Here is a 22,596-nt window from a genome sequence, read left to right on the forward strand (position 1 = left end):
CTGCTAAAAACTTCCATACTTTTGTATCCTTTGGATGGATACCTAGTAGTGCAACTGCTGGGTCATAGGGTAGTTCTTTTTTGAACTTTCTGAGGAACCTCCACACTGTTTTCCAGAGTGGTTGCACCAGCTTGCATTCCCACCAACAGTGTAAAAGGGTTCCCCTTCTCCACATCCTCTCCAACACCTGTTGCTTCCTGTGTTGTTAATTTTAGCCCTTCTGACTGGCGTAAAGTGGTATCTCATTGCAGTTTGGGTCTGTAGTTCCCTGATGATGAATGATGTTGAGCATCTTTTCATGTATCTCTAGGTCTTTTTTTAGAAAAATGTCTACTCATGTCTTCTGCCCATTTTTAAACTGGATTAACTATTTTTTGGGGGTGTTGAGTTTTATAAGTTCTTTATGTATTTTGGATACTAATCCTTTATTAGATATGTCATTTGCAAATATCTTCTCCCATAAAGACAGCTCTAACGGAGCAGCTTCTGCTCAAAATCCTTCAGTAGCTCCCATCTACATCACTCAGGCCAATGCGCTCTGATTTGACATCAAGGCTGCTATAACCTGGATAAAACTCCTATCCAGGAAGGCAGAACAATGTCTCCCAAGGGTGTCTAGGTTCTAACCTCTGGAATGTGTGAATGGTTACAAGGCAAAAGGGACTTTGAGATGGGGAGATTATCCCGGGTTATCTGGTTGAGCCCAACCTAATGACATGAGCCCTTAAAAGTGGAGAAACTTTCATGGCTGTGGGTAAAGATGTGACAAGGGAAGGAGGGTCAGAGAGATAGGAAATTGCTGGCTTTGAAGATGGAGGAAGAGGCATAAGACAAGAAATAGGGGTAGGCTCTAGAAGCTAGAAATGGCAAGGACATGGATTCTGCCCTAGACCATCTGGAAAGAAATGCAACCCTCCAGACATTTGATTTTACCCCAGTAAGACTCCCATGCCCAACCTCTACTGAACTGTAAGGCAATAAATTTGTATTAAGACACTAATGTTGTGGGGGCGTCTGGGGGGCTCATACGGTTAAGTGTCTGCCTTCAGCTCAGGTCATGATCCCAGGTCCTGGGATTGAGCCCCACATGGGCCTCACCCCCTGCTCCTGCTGTCTCTCTCTCAAACGTATTTATAAAATCTTAAAAAAAAAAAAAGATACTAATGTGTAATCTATGGCAGCAATGGGAAACTAACACATTCTCCATCAAAGTTTCCTCCAGTCAGTCTGTCCCAGGCTATCCTTCCCCTCCCCCGACACATGTTCCCCTACTTCCACATCTGTGCTCATGCTGGTGGCCCTGTCCAGGACACTCAGGTGACCTCTCACCTGATCTCTTATTAATAAAAGCCTTTCACTCTGGCCTGTCCTCAGCACTGACCCCCTGCCAGCAGCATTCACCCTTCTGTGGTCCCATCCTGTGGGCTCCCCACTAAACCATAAAGTCCTTGAAGACGGTGTCTGTGACTGATTTTCCTCCAACCTCCATGACCAAGAGGGGTCCACAGAGGTTTGCGTGATGAACCTAGGGCATCTTTGTAGAACCTCTGTTTCGGGATTACCTGGGAATCTTCACGCAAGTCCTAATTCTACCAAATCACAATGGGAGGCAACTCCACATGTATTCTCGGGAGAAGATTTCCAAGGTTCAGAGTTAAGGAGGAAGTTGAAGATTAAGTAGAGCATGTTGCCATTTGTGTGAAAAGGGGAAAAATATGTCAGTTGACAAAGAATTGTCTGTCTTTGGAAAGATATGAAAAGTAGGTAAAAAGACATAAACTCCTGGAACTTTCTGAATTCTGTACCGTATATACCTACTATCTAATCACAAAAGTAAATAAAATTTTGAGTAATTCAAAATACCAATTCTGGCTGTGTTGCCAGAAAAGATCCAGGCTGTCCCAGGACTCTGTGTCTAAAGCACTTTCTGGGGCGCCTGGGTGGCTCAGTGGGTTAAGCCGCTGCCTTCGGCTTAGGTCATGATCTCAGGGTCCTGGGATCGAGTCCCGCATCGGGCTCTCTGCTCAACAGGGAGCCTGCTTCTTCCTCTCTCTCTCTCTGCCTGCCTCTCTGCCTACTTGTGATCTCTCTCTGTCAAATAAATAAATAAAATCTTAAAAAAAAAAAAAAGCACTTTCTGCCACTCATTCTAAGTCAGGAACTGAACTGAAAGGAATAGGGCAGACTTGAGATGCAAAGGATATTTGGAAGCATCAATTATACTCAACTTAATCAGAAAAATACATAGAGACTAAGGGATTGTGAGCCAGGTTTGGGAACCCACTGATTGAGCCCCATCTCTGCATTTTATGGATGAGGAAAGTGAGGGTGACTTCCAAAGGCTACAGAGCCAGCCAGCACAGGCCAGGGCTCCAGGAATGATAATGGCAGGGACCTCTGCTCACCCTCAAGCAGGGACCCTGGTGACTCACAGGGCAGGACAGGATGATAGAGAAGAAAACACCATCTTTAATGAACCCACCTGCACAGAAACCAGGGAGCGCTCCCTGCCTTGCAAGGTCCCAGTGGGAAAAGAACTCGGTCCCTTGCAAAAATCATCTTATAAAAACAAAAGGCTTCAAAGCACCAGTGGCTAAACCCGTTGAGTAGAAAGGAGGCTGGAGAGTGGGGGGTGGGAGGAGAGGGCTGGAGGCAGGAGTTGGCCTGGAAGCAGGATAGCAGCCAGGCCCGAAGGGAGCTGCCCCCTTCTTGAGCGGAACTCCTAGCTACCTGGGTAGACCATAGGGGACCTCAGTGCCCGGGGTGGCCTGTGGAACTCCTGGGGCTGGCTCCTTGGCACAGCACTGCAGAGGGGATGGCAGGATGGGGTCCTAGCTCCAGATACTTTGGCCTTAGATGTAAGGAAGGCTAGATCAGAGGGTAGAGAGCGAGGAGAGGAGGGGTCACCGTGGATGGGCTCAGGCATACAAACCATGCGTTTCCCTCCAGTTCCCCCATGCCTTCTGCCCTCCCTCCTTATCCAGGGCCACTCCTGTTTCACAGACTGGGAAGCTGAGGCCTGCCCCTCCTGCCCTTGGACTTAGGGCCCATACACAGGAAGCAAGATCCTCAGGGGTGTCTGTGGAAGGAGATGGGGAGAATGAGCTCTCATCTGTTTGCTCTCAGGGGTGCTGGTCCTCCCCACCCCTCACAATGACCCACATGCCCAGTCTGCCTCTTCACAACTCCTTCTGGGCTTGTTAGAGGTTTCTCTTAGACACTGGAGTGGTCATAGACGCTGGTGATCTTTGAAAACTGGTGATCGGTAGGTGCTGACCAGCTGTCTTCCGTTCTGGAACTACAGGTCCTCCAATGGGTGAGGTGGATGGAGCCATCGAGGGTGGTGGAGTTGCTGAGGGGACAGGGGATCATGGCTGCAGCAGACCCGGCCTCAGGGACCCGGAAGGGGATGGGGCGGCTGAGATATGCTCCCTTCCCCTACTGGAATGACCTTCAAACGTTGGCCCAGGGTGGACAGGGGCCGAGTCTAGAAGGGCTTTTCTGTGGGTCAGGCTGAACTCAGGGCTCTGGGCTCTGTTCATCTGGTTCCCAACAGGAGAACAGGTATATTGCTTCAAGAGAGGCGCTGGCGAGTGGTGGTGGTGTGTGTGATGTAGATCACATGAGTTCTAGAGTGTTCCATCTGGATGGGGGCTTGGAAATGGGATTCAGAGACCAGGCACTGGGTTTTGGAGTCTGAAACTACAGAAGGTACACTGTGTTCAAGGCCTGCCTCCTCCAAAAGCCTAGCTGTGTGGCCTCAAGCAAATCGCTTCATCTCTCCGGGCCTCAGTTTCCACATCTGCAAAATGGGAATTATAATCCCAGCCTAGCCCCAGGAATTAAGAGTCAAATGAAAAGGCTAGAAAGAGCTCTATCTGCTAAGAGGTTATTTTAATTGAGGGAAACTGAGGCCCAGAGAGGGCAAGGAAGGACCTTGCCAGATGTCACACAGACAGTTGGTGATGGAGCTGCGACTGGAACTTAGGACTCCTGCTTCTAGTTCACAGTAACTCTCCCCAGGGCTGGTGAAAGTGTGGTGAGATGGGGCAAATGCCATTTCTCTCTGGACAGGGGGCCGGAAGTGGGGTGAAGGGTTTCGAAAGGGAGAGGCTGGAGAAGGGAGGGAGGCCCCAGCGCACGCCAAGGCTGAGATAAAAAAAAAATACAAACCCCGCGATCCCCTACCCCGCCCGGCTCGCCCCCATCCCTGGAGTCAGGCTCTGAAGGGCCAAGTCCAAATCCGCTGCAGACTCAGCCGACGCAGGCTGCAGTCGATCCGCGAGCCGCCAGGGGGCGTGCCTGCTACTTTGGCCCGAGCTCGCGCCAGCGGCTTCAGGCTAGCCAGTAAGCTCGTGGCAACTGGATGGGCGCGGGACAGAAGCTACCCGGACCTGCAGGAAACAAAGGCAGGTTAGGGAAGTGGGCGCTGAAAGTATGGGGCAGAGAGATCCGGCTGCCCTCTCCGCTCCACCCTGCCCCTTTCTCCCCTACAGGAACGCCTCAGTCCCGCCACCCCGCCCCGCTCGGCGCCGTGACCCACGTGTACAGAGGCTGCAGTTGTAAATGCGATGTCTTCTGGGGCGCCTGGTATCCGTAGGAGTCAAAGCCACCGATGAAGTCAACTGCGGAATGGGAAGTGGTGCATAGTTAGGGATAGGCCTGTGGGGTATGAGTTATGGGAGGCTGGGTGCTGAAAAGGAAGAATCTGAGGGGGTCAGACCCCTGTACAGTGCCTGGGGTGGGGGGGCTTTGCTGCTGGACCTATGGGGAGCAGAGCGAGACTCGCAGGAGCTCAGCCAGAATGGGCCAAAGCCCAAGTAGATAGAGAGCCTCGGGGGTGGGCCGTCCTTTAAGGGAGCAGGGCTTGAGCTACTTAAGGGGGTAAGACCTGGGGGGTGGGGGTGGAAGGTAGTGAGGGGACGAGGCTGGGCACCCACATTCCTTGGTAGGGGTGAGCCTCGGGGAGCTCCTCTGAGGGGCAGAACCTAAGAGGAGTGGGTGGAGAGTAGTGTTGGAGCCGTGCACTGGGCACCTGGATGTCTGGGTCACAGCCCAGAATGTTGTGGCTATGCAGACCCCCACCACCCCTGCCACCTCTTCTCCCCCACCAAGAGGAGCCAGTTGGCCAACCCAGGTCTCCCTGCCTCTTAGGCAGCACAGGGCTCTGTCCAGGGTGCTGAAGGCATGGGGTGGTGTGTGGCCAGGCATCCCGGTTCCCTAGGGGCTTGGCACTCACAGCTGTCCTCCTCCTCCAGGAACACTTTGCTCACGTAGCAGGCGAACACGAAGCCAAAGAGCTGGGGGTGGAAGGAAAGAAGACAGAAGCTCTTCCTCCACCCAGCGCCTGGCCGGGCTCAGTAGGACGGGAGGGGCGGGGCGTGCGAGGATGAACACCAAACCATAACAACTTCAAGTTAAATGCTTGGGCCTTACAGTCAAACATATCTGGTTCCATTCTGTGTTCTGTGAGTGGACTTGGACAAGTCATTATTTTACCTCTTTGAGCCTCAGTTTTCCCAGCTGGACCTGGGCAATACTTTACTGATGGGTTAAGAGGAGTGAGGATTTTGTGGCTTTGGATGTGTGGAGTGCTAAGGGCAAGCCTGGGAACTATATTATCATCTTGGAGCCACTCTTTCAGTCTCACAACTCTACACAGTTGATGTGGTCACGCCTTTCTGTGAATAAGCATATAAGCTTGGAGAGGGCAAGTGACTTGTCCAAGGTCACACAGTGGATACACTGGAGACTGGGTTGACTCATGGTCTGATGACTCATCCTAGTCATTAAACCCACTCACTCTTGGAATGGGAGCTGGGGCAGGGGTGAAGGGAGGAGATACAAGATACCGAGGCAGAGCCAGACAGAAGCACAGGCAGGTTGGAAGATCCAGGTTCTCCCTTTCTTAACTAGAGCTAAACAAAGGGGTTGGGGTGGACTTCACCTCTGGGAATGTGTGGGCTGGGGGAACAGGAGGACTCACAGCCAGGAAGATCTGCAGGGCACTGCTGAGTGCTTCGATGTAGGGGTAGTCAAGCAGGCAGCCGGTGACAGAGATGACATGGTGGTCTTCCAGGGCGAGGCGGGAGTTCAGGACAGGTGTCACCAGGCAGCCTGGCCCATTCTCCATCCACCAGGAGCGGTGCAGGGATGTGTTGAAGGTCATGATGAAGTCCCGGTCCTGGGGGCAGAGGGGCCTAGGATACTGAGCTGGGGCCAGGGGTGGGGGTGGGGGCATCTTCTTCAGGCCCCAGGAAACTTTATATAAGATCTACTTCACACCTGTTGAAGCAGTCTCCTCTCCTTGATTTGAAGGGTACGGAGTCCGTTATTGCAAGTCTACATTTGGCCAGTAGGTGGCACTTGATGACTACATAGGTCTCACACTTCCACCAGAGGTGGAAAGGGCTAGTGCTGACCCACAGGAGCCCCAAAGTTTCAGAGATGTGAAGGAACTAACAGTGACTGAGTCCAGTTTTCCAGCCATGGGTGAAATCCTCAAAACAGACTCCTTCGTAGCCTGTTCAGCCTCTCCATTGCTCTCTGGGTGTGGCCCTGGGCAAACCTATCCTCTCTAGTTCTTGGTGTCCCTATCTAGGCCGCCCTAGATCAGAGGTTCTCACCACAGCATGATCTCTCCATTCTCTCCTGCAGCCTGTTAACTAATATTCATCGAGTTCTGACCAGGTGCCAAGCCCTGAGATGTATAATCTCATTTCATCCCCTCAAGCAATCCCATGAAGCAGTTTCCCAGACAGGGAAACTCAAGCTCAGAGAGGGTAAGCCACATGCCCAGGGTCACACAGCTTGGAAATGTTGGAGCTGGGATTTAGATCTAACAGAACTACAAAGCCAATGCTCCCATTCATATATTTTCCCCTCTTGTGTACTAAAAACAGAAGTTGTGTCCTCTGGACTTGCTCTTACACAATCTAAAAACGTCCCCTTTCTTCCATAGTTCTGCACGGGACCTGGTCCACTTGATTTCCCTAAGTTTACTTCATCTCTTTCCCTTCTGAAAATACTGATCAGAACTGGACACAAATCTTTGTGGCCTAAGCAGTACAAAGGGCATGGTATTTTCACCCCCTTGCCTTGAACATGTGTAGGGCCCCAGGGCACTTTCCAGGACCACTGCAAGTGGCTGGTTTCTACTGAGCTTGTGATCAAGGGCGACCCGGCCCATCTTCACGGCACCTCAGCCTTATCTGTCCCATTATTTGTTTCTGAGAAGTGCAGAAAAAAAAAAATGTGGGGGTAGAGTCTGAGGAGTACAGATCATTCGAGTGTATCATTCATTCAAGAGATGAAACCCCAGACTAAACTAGGAGCCCCTGGCTAGGGGATGGGCAAGGTCAGGCTCTGTCCTCTGGCATTGCCAGGCCTGAGGCTTACCTGGGACAGCTGTCCAACCTCCAGGTAGAAGCAGATGATAAAGGCATTCCAGCCAACCCAGAGCACCAGCCAGGCTGCATACTGGGGAGAGGAGAGGTAGGATTAGGGTGGGGCTTGGGGGAGTGGGGAGGGGCGTGTCAATGGAGCCAGAGCTCAGGGACTGAGGAGACCTTTGCAAGGGGAAGTGATGACACTGTCTCACGCAGAGAGCACTTTAGTTCACAAATCATTATTACATCTGTCCTGTCCTTACAACAGCCCTGCATGGAAGGCACTGCTCTCCCTCTAAGGAGAACTAACGTCAGCCCTAGAGAGGAGGTTTAAGTTTGCCAAGATCACACAGCTGGGAAGAGGTGGGCCTGCCCCGCAAGCTCCAGTCTTCTGGCAGCTAATCCGATGCCCTCTGCAGAGAAGAGACACAGCCCGGCTCCGGAATGCTGGAGAGGAGCAGGGTGTCTCCACCCAAGTCCTGGGCCTGCCATGTCGCTGCTGCCTCCCGGCACACAGCAACGCTTGTAGGAGTGCCTGGGGCCTTCTTGAGAGCCAGAGAGAAGGACTCTCCCATCCCGGGTGAGACAGAGTTTTTGAAGGGTGCTGCTCACCCGGCTTCTGGGAGCTCAACCTGTGGGAGGTGGGCAAAGCCCAAGAATGAGCCAGAATGGGCTGTGGCAGGAATGGCAAAGCATGTCGTCGTCATCACAGGCGTCAAGCATGTGTGTAATAAGGCGACTCAGAAGGCTTTTCCCTCCAAAGAGGCATGTGAATATGTCACTGAGGAAGAACTGGGGAGGAGGGTGAGCCTAGCTGAAAACAGGAGTTTAACAGAGACCATCAAAAACCAGGGCTTGGGCAGAGGAAGCAGGAGGAGAGAGCCAGGGACACAATCCACTCCTGGGATCAGAGCACAGGAGGCACTGACCTCTAAGCCCCACTTGTGGGGCCCCTGGGTGGCTTAGTTGTTAAGCATCTGCCTTTGGCTCAGGTCATGATCCCAGGGTCCTGGGATTGAGCCCTGTATCGGGCTCCTTGCTCAGCAGGGAGCCTGCTTGCTTCTCCCTCTCCCACTCCCCCTGCTTGTGTTCCCTCTCTTGCTGTGTCCCTGTCAAATAAATAAATAAAATCTTAAAAAAAAAAAAAAAAAGGCCCCACTTGCCATCAGACCACATTCTCGATGAACAGCAAAGGACCAAAGCCAAGCCAGCCTTCTCAAAGCAACCTGAGAAACTAAGGAAGATGAAGTCCATTCCTCCACTGACTTACTAATGCAGCCTTCACTCAGGATCTGATGCTCTAATCCTGCCACTTATTAGCTGTGTGACCTTAGGAAGCCTCGCAACCTTTCTGAGCCTCATTTCCTCACCTGGGAAATGGAGACGGTAGGATACCCCTTGCAGGGCTGTTGTAAAGATAAGTGAAACATGCGAACCGCTTAGCAGCGTGCTTCGCACATGGCAAGCACTCACTAAATGACACAGATGGTTAATATTTGGATTTTTCCCCAGGAAATCCTTCAGGGAAAATATCAATCTCGTCTCTCTGCTGAGCAAAGAAGCATCAGGAATAGGCTGGAGCTAAGAGAGAGCGGGGGTCTGGGCACTGCGGGGGGTAGGGAGTGCAGTTCTGGCTGGGGGATCAGGGGTGTCGGAGGGGCCGAGGGAGCCATACCAGAATGAGGTACCGGGAGCGGTACTGCACGGTGCCAAAGATGCCCAGGATGACTGCCATGATGTGCAGGAAGTTGGCTAAGATAGGAGCCCACTGATAGCCCAGGAAGTCAAAGATCTGCCGCTCCAGCGCAGCGACCTGTGGGAGAGAGCAGGCTGAGGCCACGGTCACGGCCTGGAAGGGAAGGACAGGGACGCCCCCTGGACCTCATGCAGCAGGTCACACCACTTACCATGGTGACGAGCCACCACGGCCTGACTGCTCACAAGTCTCAGAGCCGTCCCGGCTCTCCCAGACCACAGGGAGATGGGGAGATGGAAGCGAGTCTGGGGGTACAAACTGGGACGGAGCCCTGGTCATCACTTTGGGGAGGGGAGGAGGGAGCTGAGGTTCAGAACATCTTCCTCCCTGCCAAGAGGCCCTCCCCACTGGCACCTCACCTGCCCTTGCCCGACGTGGGGCTGAGAGCAGGTGGAGTTAGGATCCAGTCTGCCTCCCCCAGCGCTGGCCAGGAGCAGAGCCACCGCCCTCAAGGGCCCAGGAAAGTTCCTGGGCCTGAGTCCGCTTTTCCAAGCACTGCTATCTGGAGGCTGCCCTGGCCCGTGGAATCCATGCACTGCAGAGAAAGGGATTTGTTTTTACTCCCCTTCCCCAAGGGACCTGTCGTGTTGCAAAATTGACCTCAAGCTCTTTCTCTCCCCGACTCCGTGCTCTGTGGCAGCACCCTTCTCCACTAACTCTGTGCTGAGTCATGTGACTTGCTTTGCCCAGTGAGACTTTAGGCAGCACAGTACAAGAGAAGATCTTTTGCAAAACTGGAGTGTGCCCTAGAGCTTGCCCAGTTGCTATACTTGTAAGACGGACAACACCAGGCGGAAGAGCCCCCGTGACCTGCTGGAGGAGGAGAGGAGAACCAAGCCCTCTCCCCACCGCCCATGACAGCCCGCCAGCCATGTGAGTGAGGCCATTCTAGACCATTCCAACGCTAGCCAACCTACCAACTGACCAGAAACACGTAGCCAGACCAGAAGACTCGTCCAGCTGACCTACAGAATCAAGAGCTAAATAAAATGATTATTTTAAATGGCTGCTCCAGGGGATGCCTGGGTGGCTCAGTTGGTGGAGTGCCTGCCCTCAGCTGTGGTCATGATCCCAGGGTCCTGGGATCGAGTTTCCCGTTGGGCTCCTTGTTCAGCAGGGAGCCTGCTTCTCCCTCTACCCACCACTCCTGCTTGTGCTCAGTCTCCCTCTCTGACAAATCAATAAATAAAATCTTAAAAACAAAACAAAACAAAAGCTCAAAATGACTGCTCCAGAATGATCTGTTACCAGCAAAAGTGAACTGATACAGGACTCAGTCAATCAACCCTTTCCAGGAGCCCCTGGTTCAGTGATTCAGCTGATTCATTAAGAACGAAGGTGCCAGTGACATCCATTGTTACGGACTGTCCAACACCTCTGCTCGTGCTGACAGAACCCATCTCTCTGTTTTGGAAACCACCTCCCAGTCCTTCAGTCCCTGTGGCTTGGGTGGGGCTGAGCCCACTTCTAATTTTAGCAGTGGGCTCACGACTCAATCCTGACCAGATAATCGACACACAGGGATCTGGTCAGAGCTGGGCGCTCACCCTGTGGCCAGCTCCCGAGAGTTACCCCGGAGAGCTGCCGGAGCAGCCGGGAGAGAGATGCTGTCTGCCGGTGTATCTGAATGGGTGCAGTGTCACTCGCTGCTGCTGGTGGCCGTCTTTGCCATCTCAAAGGGACAGAGAGGGAGGAAGAGTGAACAATCAAGGGGAGTCTGCAGGCCATGTAGTTTTCGGTCTGAGGGTCTAGCCACGCTGAAAGTTAATTCTCCCTCCTTGTAGGTGTGATTTGTCACTTGCAACCCAAAGTCCTGATTTAAATGGAAGGGGAGAGAAGGGAATATGGCTGGGAAGGGACAGGGAAGATTCTGGTTGAGAAGATCCCAGAAGCCGTTTTCCTGGCAGGGAGGTGGGGAGCGGGAGGTGCTGGTGCTACCACACAGATGGCAAAGCTTGGGCAAAGACCCAGGAAGCTGCAGGCCCAGCGCTGGCACCCACCCACCTGGCGCCAGCCTGCCTCTTGTTGGTGACTCCTCCTGCAGGGCCTTACAGACTGCAAAGAGCTTTCCAAGTTCATCGCCCACTGGATGCTCCTTGGCAGAAAGGCGGAGCTGGGGATCATGATCTTGTTCTCAAGCAAGAGACCAGGAGGCTCAGAGAAGGGAAGTGACTTGCCCAAGGTCACACTGCAGGGAGGGGGCAGAGCTGGGCAGTCATTCACTTTTCTCTGCCACCTGTCCCACCTTGGCACCAACCCATCACCTTTCCCTGCTGGTACTGGCCTGGGAGTTAAGAGGTGTGGATTCTGGTTGAGAGTCTGACAGACTCCTGGGTGCCCTGGGGCAGGCCACCTTCCCCAGTGACCCTCAAGCTCCTTTTTCTGTACAGAAGAGACCACTGGACTATAGAACTCTAAGGGCCCTTCCTGCTTTGACTCCAGTGGTCTGCTGACCTTGGGGGAGAAACTCCCCAGGTTGTTCCCTGCTCCCACTTCTCCTGCCCCACTTCCACTCTTCTCCTTTTCACCCAGACTCTGCCAGGCCTTGGGGAGCCCCCTGGTGGCTTGGGGTCCACTTGATGTTCTCAACTTAGCTGGCATCTGTTCCTGGCAAGGAGGCTGCCATCAGAGGACAGAGGAGGTGGCCGAGACAGACTTGCCCAGGCTCATGGTGAGGCTGGGGAGATGCTTTGCCTGGAAATGCCCTCCTAAAACATGGGGTCACCCTGCTGCACCCCTGGCCTTCTTCTCCAACCACTCTGGATTCCCAGGGATCTTACTAACATAACAAACAGGGGGACAGCTCCCACAAAAAGCTTTGGAGTCCCCAAAGCTCAGGTTCAAATGGCCACTCTGTGACTTAGTTCAAGTTACTTTCCCTCCCTGAGACTATTTCTTCAATGGTAATAGGGAAGGCAATCCTTCCCCCGAGAAGTCGTTGTGAGGATATGGAGACATCACACAGACTAACGGACGACTAGACTTCATAAATGGTGACTAATTAGGAGAAGACGCAACAGTGGTATCTTCTCAGATGGGCACCGCAGGCTTGCTGGGAGCTGCGGCTCTCCCCTATCCCCAGCCAGCTCCTGCCCCCTGAGCGGCTGAAACAACAGCTGAAGTCCTGCCTGCATTTCCCTTTTCCTCTATGCAAGTCCTCCTTGGTCTTCAAAGCATAGCACAATTCCCTCCTTTTCCAGGAAGACCTCCCTGATTGGCCAGAGGGATGACTCTTCCCCCTGAATACGGACCCCTGGCCATTCTGGTCACTGTCAGCCGTCACTGTGGCCTCCCTCCACCCTCCCTCCAACCTTCTGAAGTGTGGCCCGCCCTCATCTGCCTCGGGGGTCACTGTCTACCTACTTGTTCACAGATCATGTGCTCTGCGTCAGGTCCCGTGCTGGCGCTGCATGCAGAGGGGAGTAAGCTCTGGTGCCTGCCCCCCGGGAACTCAGTCTAGTTGGGGAGATGGGTGGGAAATGGACCGTCATCCATCAGTGTAGTTGGCACGGCCACCCAGACCTGAATACTGCTGATCAGGACCTCAGCTGAGATCAAGAGTCAGCGGCTCAACTGACTACACCACTCAGGTGCCCCTAAGCTTTGTTTTAAATTATTTTTACATTTTTAATATATTTTTAAAAGAATTTATTTGTTTTTGGGACAGAGATGGAATGAGTGGTGGGGAGAGGGAGAGAGAGAAACAGACTCCCCACTGAGCAAGGAGCCCGATCCAGGACTCAATCTCAGGACCCTGGGATCATGACCTGAGCCAAAAGCAGACACTTAACCTACTGAGCCACCCAGGTGTAAACTTAGTTGTTTTTTTTTTTTTTTAAAGTAAACTCTATACCCAACGTGGGGCTCGAAATCACAACCCTGAGATCAAGTGCCCCACGCTCTACCAACTGAGCTAGCCAGGTGCCCCTCCATATATATCTTTTAATTGAGATTCTGCATCTTATAAATAATCTCAATCCTAAAGTTATTACTTTTGATTAGAAAGCCAAGTCAGATATTCTAGAACTTCTGCTTGTGCAGCTGTGAGATGCGACTAATTACCAAATAAAGAACAAACAAATAAAAGGAACATCTTCCCCATCTGGTTGCACCAGCTTAGAACAATCATCTGAGGGCCGCAGTGATTTAAGACTTTGGGCTTTTTGTTTGTTTGTTTGTTTTTAACCTGGCCGGCCTGTAGGCCAAGCCCAGGACAGAAGCTCCTGTTGACAACTGATGCAGCCTCCTGTGGGTTGGGGGTGGGGGGACAGTGCTGGCCAGCACCCCTGTCCAAGTGCCTTCTCTTTGCATGTTTTTCGTTGTTTGTTTGTTCGAAGGAGGCTCCACACCAGCCTGGAGCCCAGTATGGGGCTTGAACTCAGGACCTTGAGATCAAGACCTGAGCTGAGTCGGATGCTTAACCGACTGAGCCACCTAGGCACCCGTCGAGTTACTCCCTCTGCCCCACAGAGCTTGGGGCAATCGCTGAGGCCCCTGGGCCTGCCAGTGATCCCCCTGCCCCCCGCCAGGACCCCAGATAAGCAGGACAAGGACAAGTGCCCAGACCATCCTGAATGACAGATGAGAACAAGTCACCCAGCTCCCGTGTGGATTTGTCAGACCCACAGAGTAAGTCCCACATGCCTGCCCCTCAGCTCCCCACCCTCGTCTCCTCAAGGCCTTGCGCTGCTTCGCCTGACCCCCCCACCCCGACCCCACCCCCTCATGAGCCCTTCCAAACCAGCCTGCGCCCCCCCCCATTTGCACCCACGGATGCTACTGTCTCCGTGCTCCTCTCACATCCCATATTCCTTGGGCCCAAAGGTGAGGGGGGATCCTCTGGGGTCCCTAAGTTGCTTACAGACCCAGAGAGCCCGGCATCCGCCAGCCTCCAGGTCCTGCCCTTCCCCGGAAATGAGTTTCATCTCTGCAGCATCCTTTGACATCCAGGGGCCACCCTCTCGCCCTCCAGCCCCTCAGCCTCTCCGCTCTCAAACACCATCCCCGGGACCTTTCCCCTCACCGCTCCTCCACGGCCACCATGCGGACTACCCCGCCTCCGAAGTCACCAAGTCGACAGCCCCCGCTGGACGCCCCCAAGCTGGCTTCCCAACGGCCCTGACGGTGACGGGGACCAGCCGGGTCCAGCCCACTGAGTCCTCTGCCTCTTGCCTCCCACCCCTCGAGTTCCCCGGAGCCTTACATCCCCGCTGCGCTCGCTGGGACTGCGGATGCCCCCTCACCTCCGCATCAGTTTCACCTGTAAGCCCGACTCGAAGACCCCACAGCCTTCTCACACCTGTCAGGAAAAGCCCGCACCTGCACAAACCCAGTTAACAGTGTTCCCCTGCTTGCAAAGTAGCGAAGTGCTGCTGGAGGGAGCCACTCCCTAGGCGGACAAGGAGCACCACAATGCCAGGTCCATCACCACAACTTCGAGAGGCCCTCCCCGCCACCCCACAACCCAACTAGGCTTCTCTGGGGAACTCACTTTGTCTACAGACCACTTCCGATTTCACTGTCCTCCGCCCTCCTGAGACCCCTCCAGCCTCCCTCTCAGGGGACCTGGCTTCTGGTCCCTGCCCAGCCCCCTGTCTACCCCCTCCTCTGACAGGGGCCTCCGCCTCTACTCTGGACCCCATCTCCTGTCTCCTCAGGTGCTCACCCCATCCTCGGAAACTTCTTGCCTGTAACTCCACCTCTCCCTCTGCCCAGGATGCTTCCCACCGGCTCCTAAGCACACTCAAGCCACTTCCATTAAAAAAGCAGAAGAGATGGGACGCCTGGGTGGCTCAGTTGGTTAAGCGGCTGCCTTCGGCTCAGGTCATGATCCCGGCGTCCTGGGATCGAGTCCCGCATCGGGCTCCTTGCTCGGCGGGGAGCCTGCTTCTTCCTCTGCCTCTGCCTGCCATTCTGTCTGCCTGTGCTCGCTCTCTCCCGCTCTCTCTCTGACAAATAAATAAAATCTTTTAAAAAAAAAAAAAAAAGCAGAAGAGAGGGCGCCTGGGTGGCTCAGTGGCTTAAAACCGCTGCCTTTGGCTCAGGTCATGGTCTTGGGGTCCTGGGATCGAGTCCCGCATCGGGCTCTCTGCTCAGCGGGGAGCCTGCTTCCCCCTCTCTCTCTCTCTCTGCCTGCCTCTCCATCTACTTGTGATCTCTCTCTGTCAAATAAATAAATAAAATCTTTAAAAAAAGAAAAAAGCAGAAGAGAAAAGGCCCCCGCTCCTCCTCCAGCGAATGCCTCATCTATCTCAACGCTCTCACGTCCTCCACGCCCTCCCTCCCACCCGCTCCTCTGCCCACGGGCACGTGAGGATCTGGTTCAGGGGCTAGAAGCAGAACCACGGTTAGAATCCTCATGCCACGGGGCCAGTCGCTTCACGCTCCTGCACCTCAGTTTCCTCACCCGCAGAATGAACATCATTCACGATACCTCCCACATACGGTGGTGGAGAGATTCCGTATCATTTGTTAATTCATAGATATGTTTAAAGTACGCTCTAGGGCCACCTGGGTGTCTCAGTGGGTTAAAGCCTCTCCTTTGGGCTCAGGTCGTGATCTCAGGGTCCTGGGATTGAGCCCTGCATCGGGCTCTCTGCTCGGTGGGGAGCCTGCTTCCCTCTCTCTCTCTGCCTATTTGTGATCTCTGTCTGTCAAATAAATAAATTAAAAAAAAAAAAAAAGTAAGCTCTATGCCCAATGTGGGGCTAGAACTCACGACTCCAAGATCAAGAGTTGCATGTTCTACCAACTGAGCCAGCCAGGTGCCCCATTGTTTTTTTCCAGATAATATTTAAAATTATGTCCTGCGGCAGAACTCCCCATCTCCCCTTGCTTTATTGTTTCCATGGCGCTTATCACAGATTACTGTACTACCCACTCCCTTTCCCTTTCCCGGTCTGACTCCTGCATTGGAAGGCACACTCCCCGGTGGGGATTTCTGCCAGAGGTGCTCACAGCTGCACTCCCGGCGGTGAGAGCCCAGCCACAGGTGCCAACGCAAAACTCGGTCTCCACCCTCCCACGCAGCCAGGATCCTAAGTGTCAGAACACTCCCAGGCCATTTCCCAGGCCCTCTTCATGCTCCCTCGTCCAAGCAATCAGGTGCCCACCCAACCTTCGAGCGCTACCTGTTCTCCCTTCAGCCTCTAGCCCCCCATCAGAAGGCTGGTTGTGAACTTGATACGCTCACACCTGGCCCGTTTCCGGTGTCTGGGACCCATGATGTGTCCAACTGCAAAAGCCAGAAAGCTCAACTTCAAGTGCTGTTCCCCCTCCTGCTCATCTGAATCCCTCTCACCTCTGGCCACTTTCTCCTGCTTCTGTCCTCTCACGGGGCCATTACAACACTACCAGCCACCCTCCCTGCCCAGCCCGGCCCCACCAAGCCTACCTGAAGCCTAACCCACTCCTCTCCTTTCCCCAGTGAAGCCACCCAGCAGCCCCTCCCCTGCCCTTAGCTCCCCACCCCCTCCCGATTATTTATTTATCAGGTAGCTGCCAGCCAAGGGGGATGTGGTTGCCATGGGAACCTTCAGCCCTGAGTCAGGGCTGCCTCTGTTCTCAGTAGGATACTCTAGCCTGTCTAGACGCCAACCCCAGGAGCCTAACACCAGGTGGGGGCAAGGGATGAGGGATGCAGATGGGCCCACCCTAGCCCCAGGAAGCTGGCTGGGGGAGAGGAGGTTGGGCTGTGGGCCACAGAACCCATCAGAAGCCTCTGGTGCCCAAGCCCTTGCCGGCCAATTCTGCAAGTCAACAACTTTCCTGGCCAAAATTCCAGCCATGTCACCGTGGGACTTAGGTACAGAAGTCAGGCCATCTGGGGGAATGACGAGGGAGGGTTCCCTGAAAACCATTTTCAAAGAATGGTTTGGGGGGCGCCTGGGTGGCTCAGTGGGTTAAAGCCTCTGCCTTCGGCTCAGGTCATGATCCCAGGGTCATGGGATCGAGCCCCGCATCGGGCTCTCTGCTCGGCGGGTAGCCTGCTTCCTCATCTCTCTCTGCCTGCTTCTCTGCCTACTTGTGATCTCTGTCTGTCAAATAAATAAATAAAATCTTTAAAAAAAAAAAAAAAGAATGGTTTGGTCCAGCCTGGTACTGTTATTGAGGTGGGAAGAGCTCCCCATTTGGGGTTCAGCCCCCCACTTGGGGTCCAGCCAACTTCAGTTCCATCCCCGGTCAGTCTCTGATTCACTATGAGGCCTTGGGCAAACCACTCCCCCTCTCTGAACCTGAACCTGGGAAAATGTCCTGAAGCACATGGCAAGTCAGACGGTGCATGGAAAGCTCTCAGCCCAGCGCCTGGCCCGCCCCGGGGGCTCTGTATATGGCAACGGCTTTTGCTGCATCCCCCAGCTCAAGCCCCCCTTCTCCCAGTGGATTTCTGAGGCAGCTGACAAAATTAAACTTGACTCAGCCCCTCATCCATGAAATGAGGGAGTGGGACTGAAGCCAAAGAGAAGGACCCCTGGAGAGCTACCAGTTCAACCCCCTCATTAGGGAGCGGAGCAAACTGACAGACAGCGGCGAGTGGTTTATGAGGAGTCTTCCCCTCTCCCTGAGCTCCGCACACATCTCTGGGGTCCATCTAGGGCAACGGCCTTTGAGCAGGAGCTGAAACAGTCCCAGAGACCAGGCAGTCTTTGGCAGGGGCAGGGAAAAACTGGCCCAGCAGTTCACTGAACAAGTATTTCCTGAGCATCTATTATGTGTCAGGCCCTGAGCAGAGTGTCTGGTGACGAACAGACTGGTGTGGCTCCCTCCTCAGGGAGCGCAAGTCTGGAGACAAACACACAGCCCTCCGGGAGCTAAGAAGGGGGGCTTCTCTGATAGGTTCCCCATCCACTGTGTGTGGTGGCCTGTGAGGACCCCTTCCTACCCTCAGCGCGCGCGTGCGCGCGCGCGCACACACACACACACACACACACTCTTTCTCTCTGTCTCTTCCAGGGCTCCTGCAAGCCTTCTGCCTCTCTCTGCCCCCACCTGAATCCTGCTGGAAAATGGACAAGGCTATCACTGTTAAGTGAAAACAAAAAGCAAAAAACAAAACAACAACAGGATTCCATTTATGTAAAGACAAAAACAAAAAAACACACAAAAAGCCCAAAAATAAAAATGAAAAAGACACGAAGCGTGCGTGTATAAACACAGAGTCAAGAGCCTGGGAAACATACCACGAAGCTTCCAAGAAGTCCCCTCTGGGGAGTGGGAATGGGGACATGGGAAAACTCATACTTTCACTTAGACATACTTCTGTATATTGGAATTTTTTTACAACAAAGATTTTTCAAAAACGTTAAGAAAGGTTTTTCAATGTTGATTCACATGAAAAAGCAGTAAAGATTCTCAGGGGATCTGAGGTCTCCTCTGATTTGAATGTGCTGCGGAGTCCTGCCAGGCCTCTCCCCCTAGGCCTCCCCCTAGTGTTCCCATCTGTACAATGGGGGCCTCGGTAGCTCCAAATCACTGTCTGGGACTAGCGGTGCTGCAGCCTGCCTATTGGAAGGGGACAACCCACTGGGGTCCTGTGACCCCCACTGAGGGCCTAATGGCCCCTTTTCCCCAGAAGCTGATTCTGCCAGCCCCTAGTGAGGTCTTCCCTAGGTTCTGCCTGGATCATCATAGCCCTGCTTCCCCCTGCCTGACTACACGCGTATCTGTCACCCACCTCTCCTCAGGTCCAGCCGGACAAGGGGTAAGGGCTCCCTACAGCCCTGGTGTGGCTGCCTGGAACATGCCTGCAGGCGGCTCACAGTGGCCCCCCGAGGCTCCCACAGTCACTCAGACAGGAAGTGGCCGAGCTCAGGTTTAAGTCCTTGTCTCTACACTCACCTTTCTTCCCACCCACCACACCTCTCTCCAGAGACCGTCAGGGGCTCCCGAAGAGGCAGAGCTGGCTTCCATGAGTCACCCCTTCCTGGTTCCCATGGGCAGTGCTGACATACCAGGTAACATTTATTAATCTCCTATTAGTGCCAGACACTATGCTCAGTCCTTCACATCTGTTCATTCTACAAACAGCTCTCCAGAGCCTTCTGTGTGCTAAGAGAGAGAGAAGTCGGTGGTGAGTGTAGAGGACCCAGCTCCTGTCATCACGGGATGCCGGTCCTGCCTGTTCCCCGCTCAGGGAAGATACCAGAACATCTGCCACAGCCCAGAGAAGAGGGAAGTGGAAGAGGAGCAAGATGAGGGGGACGTTCCTTCCCATTAGAAAACAAAACAAAATAACCTCTCGTTGGGCTTCAGATTAGTAGAATTATTTATTGAGCACCTACTGTATATCACCTTTCAAACTCAGGTTTCTTAGTGCTACCCTCATCACTGGATGAAGAAACTGAGGCCCCGAGGAAGTAAAGGGGCTTGCCCAAGGACACACAGGAGAGCTGAGACTGCAGCCAAGTCCTCACTCCTCCCTACCACATGGCTCTCTGAGACCTGGCTACCAAGCCAGCTTGCTTGCCCGGGCAGTTGGGAATCTCAGCCCTTGTAGCTCTGTTCAAGCCTGTTCCCTCCTCATGACAGCTTCCCCAGCCCCCCAGCCCCCAGCCTGCCATCTGTTTGTCCTTATGCCCTCCTGCTGTGGCCCAGCCCTGTACCTCAGCTGGGCCAGGGGGAGCCAGGGAGCAGCTGGCCACTAGCTCATGTGTAATTAGCCCTGGGAGACCAGCCTGGGGCTTAAGGAGGGCCCAGGACTGTCTCAGAGGGCTGGTCCAGGCCAGCCCGGGTCCCCACAGGAGGCAGCCTTTGGGGCTGGGCCTCTGTCTCCATGACAACCCCTCCCCTCCTCCCAGCCACTGCTGACCCTTCCCAGCTGGGGGACTCCTCAGACCCCTTCTGTGCTGATCCATCCCACTATACCATTAGAACAGGCCCGGTAGTGGTCCGATTAGCATACATCTACATTAATTTGCATAAACCCTGCCTAGAAGCCCAGGGTGATACCAAGGTCAGTCTGAAATCAAAGGGTCCCTCCAAGCCATCAGGCCTATCTCTTCATCCAGTCTGGTCCAAACCCACAGGTACCACGGTGGAGGCCCTGTGGGCGGGGCAGACAGGGGCCTTCAGCACAGGGAGTCCGACTCAGTCCCCTCCTCCATGGAACGGGGACAAGGATGCGTACTTCACAGCAGTGTTGAGACCACTGAAGGCTCTTCCAGATTCATTTCAAGCCCTGGCCCTGTCTCACCCCCTCCGACCTTTCATCTCCACTTCTTGGAGCTCTCTGCTTTCCGCCCGTGGGCCAGGCCTCCCTTATAGGCCCAGAGAAGTCCACAGGAGCCCAGAAGAGTCGCCCCTTGGATCTGGGGCTACTGGGCCCCCTGCCTCCCAACAGGCTGTCCTGCCCGAATTTCTGAATCTGGCAGGAAGTGGATTAGAAGCTGGTGGCTACCAGCTCTGGCCGTTCACCAAAATGCCAGTGGATTTGGTCCCATGCTGGTTCACAGCCAGGGAGCAGAGGATGGCTGACATGGCTCTGACCACCCCACCCAAATACCACCCGCTCTAGTGCATTTTTGGGAAAACCACCAGAGGCAGTTTAATGCAGTGGGCAGACGGCGCGCTTGGGTTTATTTTCAATCTATGAGCCTCAGTCTCCCCATCTGTAAAATGCAGATAACAGTTCCCACACTTTCTGGAAATACTGTGGAAATTCAAGGAGACGACACTTGTCAAGTGCCTGACATGCTAAGTGTTCCACAGATGGTAACTATTATTACTTCAATGAGGACAGGGAGGAGAAAATAAGCCGAGGCCACCTAGAGGGTCCATGAAGGGTTTGCGGAAGTGATATTTAGCTTTGGCCTTGAACTGGCTACAATAAGGACACACGACTCGCTCGGGTTGTCCCTCAGGAGGGTCCGCAGCAAATGATGGTGCCTCCACATCTCAGGACACGACGCAGCTGCTCCAATGTGGTGGCGAGGGGCAAAAGAGTGCCAAGAGGTTTGGTGGGAAAAGGCAGGCTGCGGGGGCCCCTTGATGTAGGATCCTATTTTTTTGCAGAGGGAAAATAAACGGTCCTCGGACTCTGGAGAGTAGGATTCTTGCAGCAGTGGGGGAGTCTCCGAGATTCAACCAGAGCTATTTCAGTTAAAGTTTTCACATTGAGCAGTAATACTTTTATAAGAAAAAAACAAAATAAAGAAGAAATTAAGAGGGGACAAATGAGCCCACAAATGAGCGTGGGCAAAACCCCTGAGGTGTGGACAGGGTGATGAACCATCTCGGTTTGCCTGAAACTGGGGGCTTTCTTGGGGTGCAGCCCTTTAAGGGATATAACCCAAAAGTTCTGGGCAAACTGGGACAAGTAGGACATCCCAGATGTCAGGGGTATGGACCGCCTGGGGGCTTAGGAGCGTGAGGGGTGAGGAGACCTAGGGCTTCATCCCACCAGCACCTAGGAGCCAGGGAAGGTTCCAGCAGAGGGACGAGGCAGCAGGGTGCTTTGGGCATGGCACTCTCTGGTGAAGTGAGGATGGGCTGGAGGTGGGTGGTCATATGGGGCCTGACCTCCCAGGCTTTCCTGGGAAGACTAAGGACAGGGCCCAGAATCCCTCTACGTGCCCAGAGTCCTATTTTTCCAGGACTCTCCCTTTCTTGCTGATGCCCACACTACCTCCGCCTCCGTGCCCATGTCCAGCCTGTTGGGGTATCCTCAGTCCCATGCCCCCGATGCCGAGACCCCCCCAGCAGGCTCTGGAGTGGGCAGCAAAGGCCTGGGATGAAGGAGCCCCACTTCAGACAGGGATGGATGGGAAGGCAATCCAGGCAGAGAAAATCCAGCAACAAACAGGCTCTCCCAGAAGACGCTGGCTGCAGATCGATGGACTTTGGATAAATAAAAAGGTGATTAATCAGATTCCCCATTAAGTACAACAAATGACACCATATAATTAAGCCAAAAAACTCATGGTAGAGAGCACCTTAATGGGGTGGGCACTTGAGCAGGGAGAATTCAGGAGGCCTTGAGAATTGCAGGCATGTCTGTAAGGCTGGAGTTGGGGGGGAAAAGACCAGAAGGCTGACACACTCAGGAGTTAAATCTGCCCAGCATTCGGTGGTGTCAGAGCCCAGCATCGATCTGCTCAAGCTCCAGAGTCGGGGGGGGGGGGCGGGGAGGGTGGACCAGAGAGGGAGTCCCAGCTCTCACTCACAAGCTGTAGGACCTGGGAAAGTCATTTCCTGGAACCTCAGTTTCCTCGTCTGGAAAATGGGAACACAACTACCACAAATACCCACCTCCTGGGCCCGTGTGAGGATTCAGGGATGTTAACAGGAGCACAGAACTTGTTGAGTCCCCACTTTCCCTCCCTGGATCTTCATTTCTCATTGGCAAATAGGGGATAATAATGTCTTGTCTTATTCACAGAGAAATTGGAGGATCCATGAAGACCATAGCCTTGAAAGCAATTTATATACTATAATGTGCTTTTTAAACTGTAAAGT

General features: G+C 53.7%; 1 protein-coding gene across 4 annotated transcripts in view; it reads right to left on the minus strand.

Annotated features, from left to right (window-relative positions):
* Positions 1 to 2,449: 2,449 nt before the first annotated feature.
* Positions 2,450 to 22,596, minus strand: part of NKAIN1 (sodium/potassium transporting ATPase interacting 1) — a 41,687-nt gene continuing 21,540 nt past the window's right edge. Inside the window, exons 2-7 of one of the 4 annotated variants that reach the window (XM_004740953.3) lie at positions 9,064 to 9,201; positions 7,399 to 7,479; positions 5,987 to 6,184; positions 5,240 to 5,300; positions 4,544 to 4,625; positions 2,450 to 4,394 (exon numbers count right to left, since the gene is read on the minus strand). In XM_004740953.3, coding sequence (XP_004741010.1) covers positions 4,385 to 4,394; positions 4,544 to 4,625; positions 5,240 to 5,300; positions 5,987 to 6,184; positions 7,399 to 7,479; positions 9,064 to 9,201 — 570 coding nt within the window. In that variant the 3' untranslated portion in view covers positions 2,450 to 4,384. Of the gene's footprint in view, positions 4,395 to 4,543; positions 4,626 to 5,239; positions 5,301 to 5,986; positions 6,201 to 7,398; positions 7,480 to 9,063; positions 9,202 to 22,596 lie in introns of those variants that run through there. The other 3 variants (XM_013046700.2, XM_045064094.1, XM_045064093.1) reach the window with 3 other exon arrangements.

The sequence above is a fragment of the Mustela putorius genome, unplaced genomic scaffold (genome assembly GCF_011764305.1).
Source record: "Mustela putorius furo isolate JIRA1106 unplaced genomic scaffold, ASM1176430v1.1 tig00003853_pilon_pilon_pilon, whole genome shotgun sequence".
NCBI lineage: Eukaryota > Metazoa > Chordata > Mammalia > Carnivora > Mustelidae > Mustela > Mustela putorius.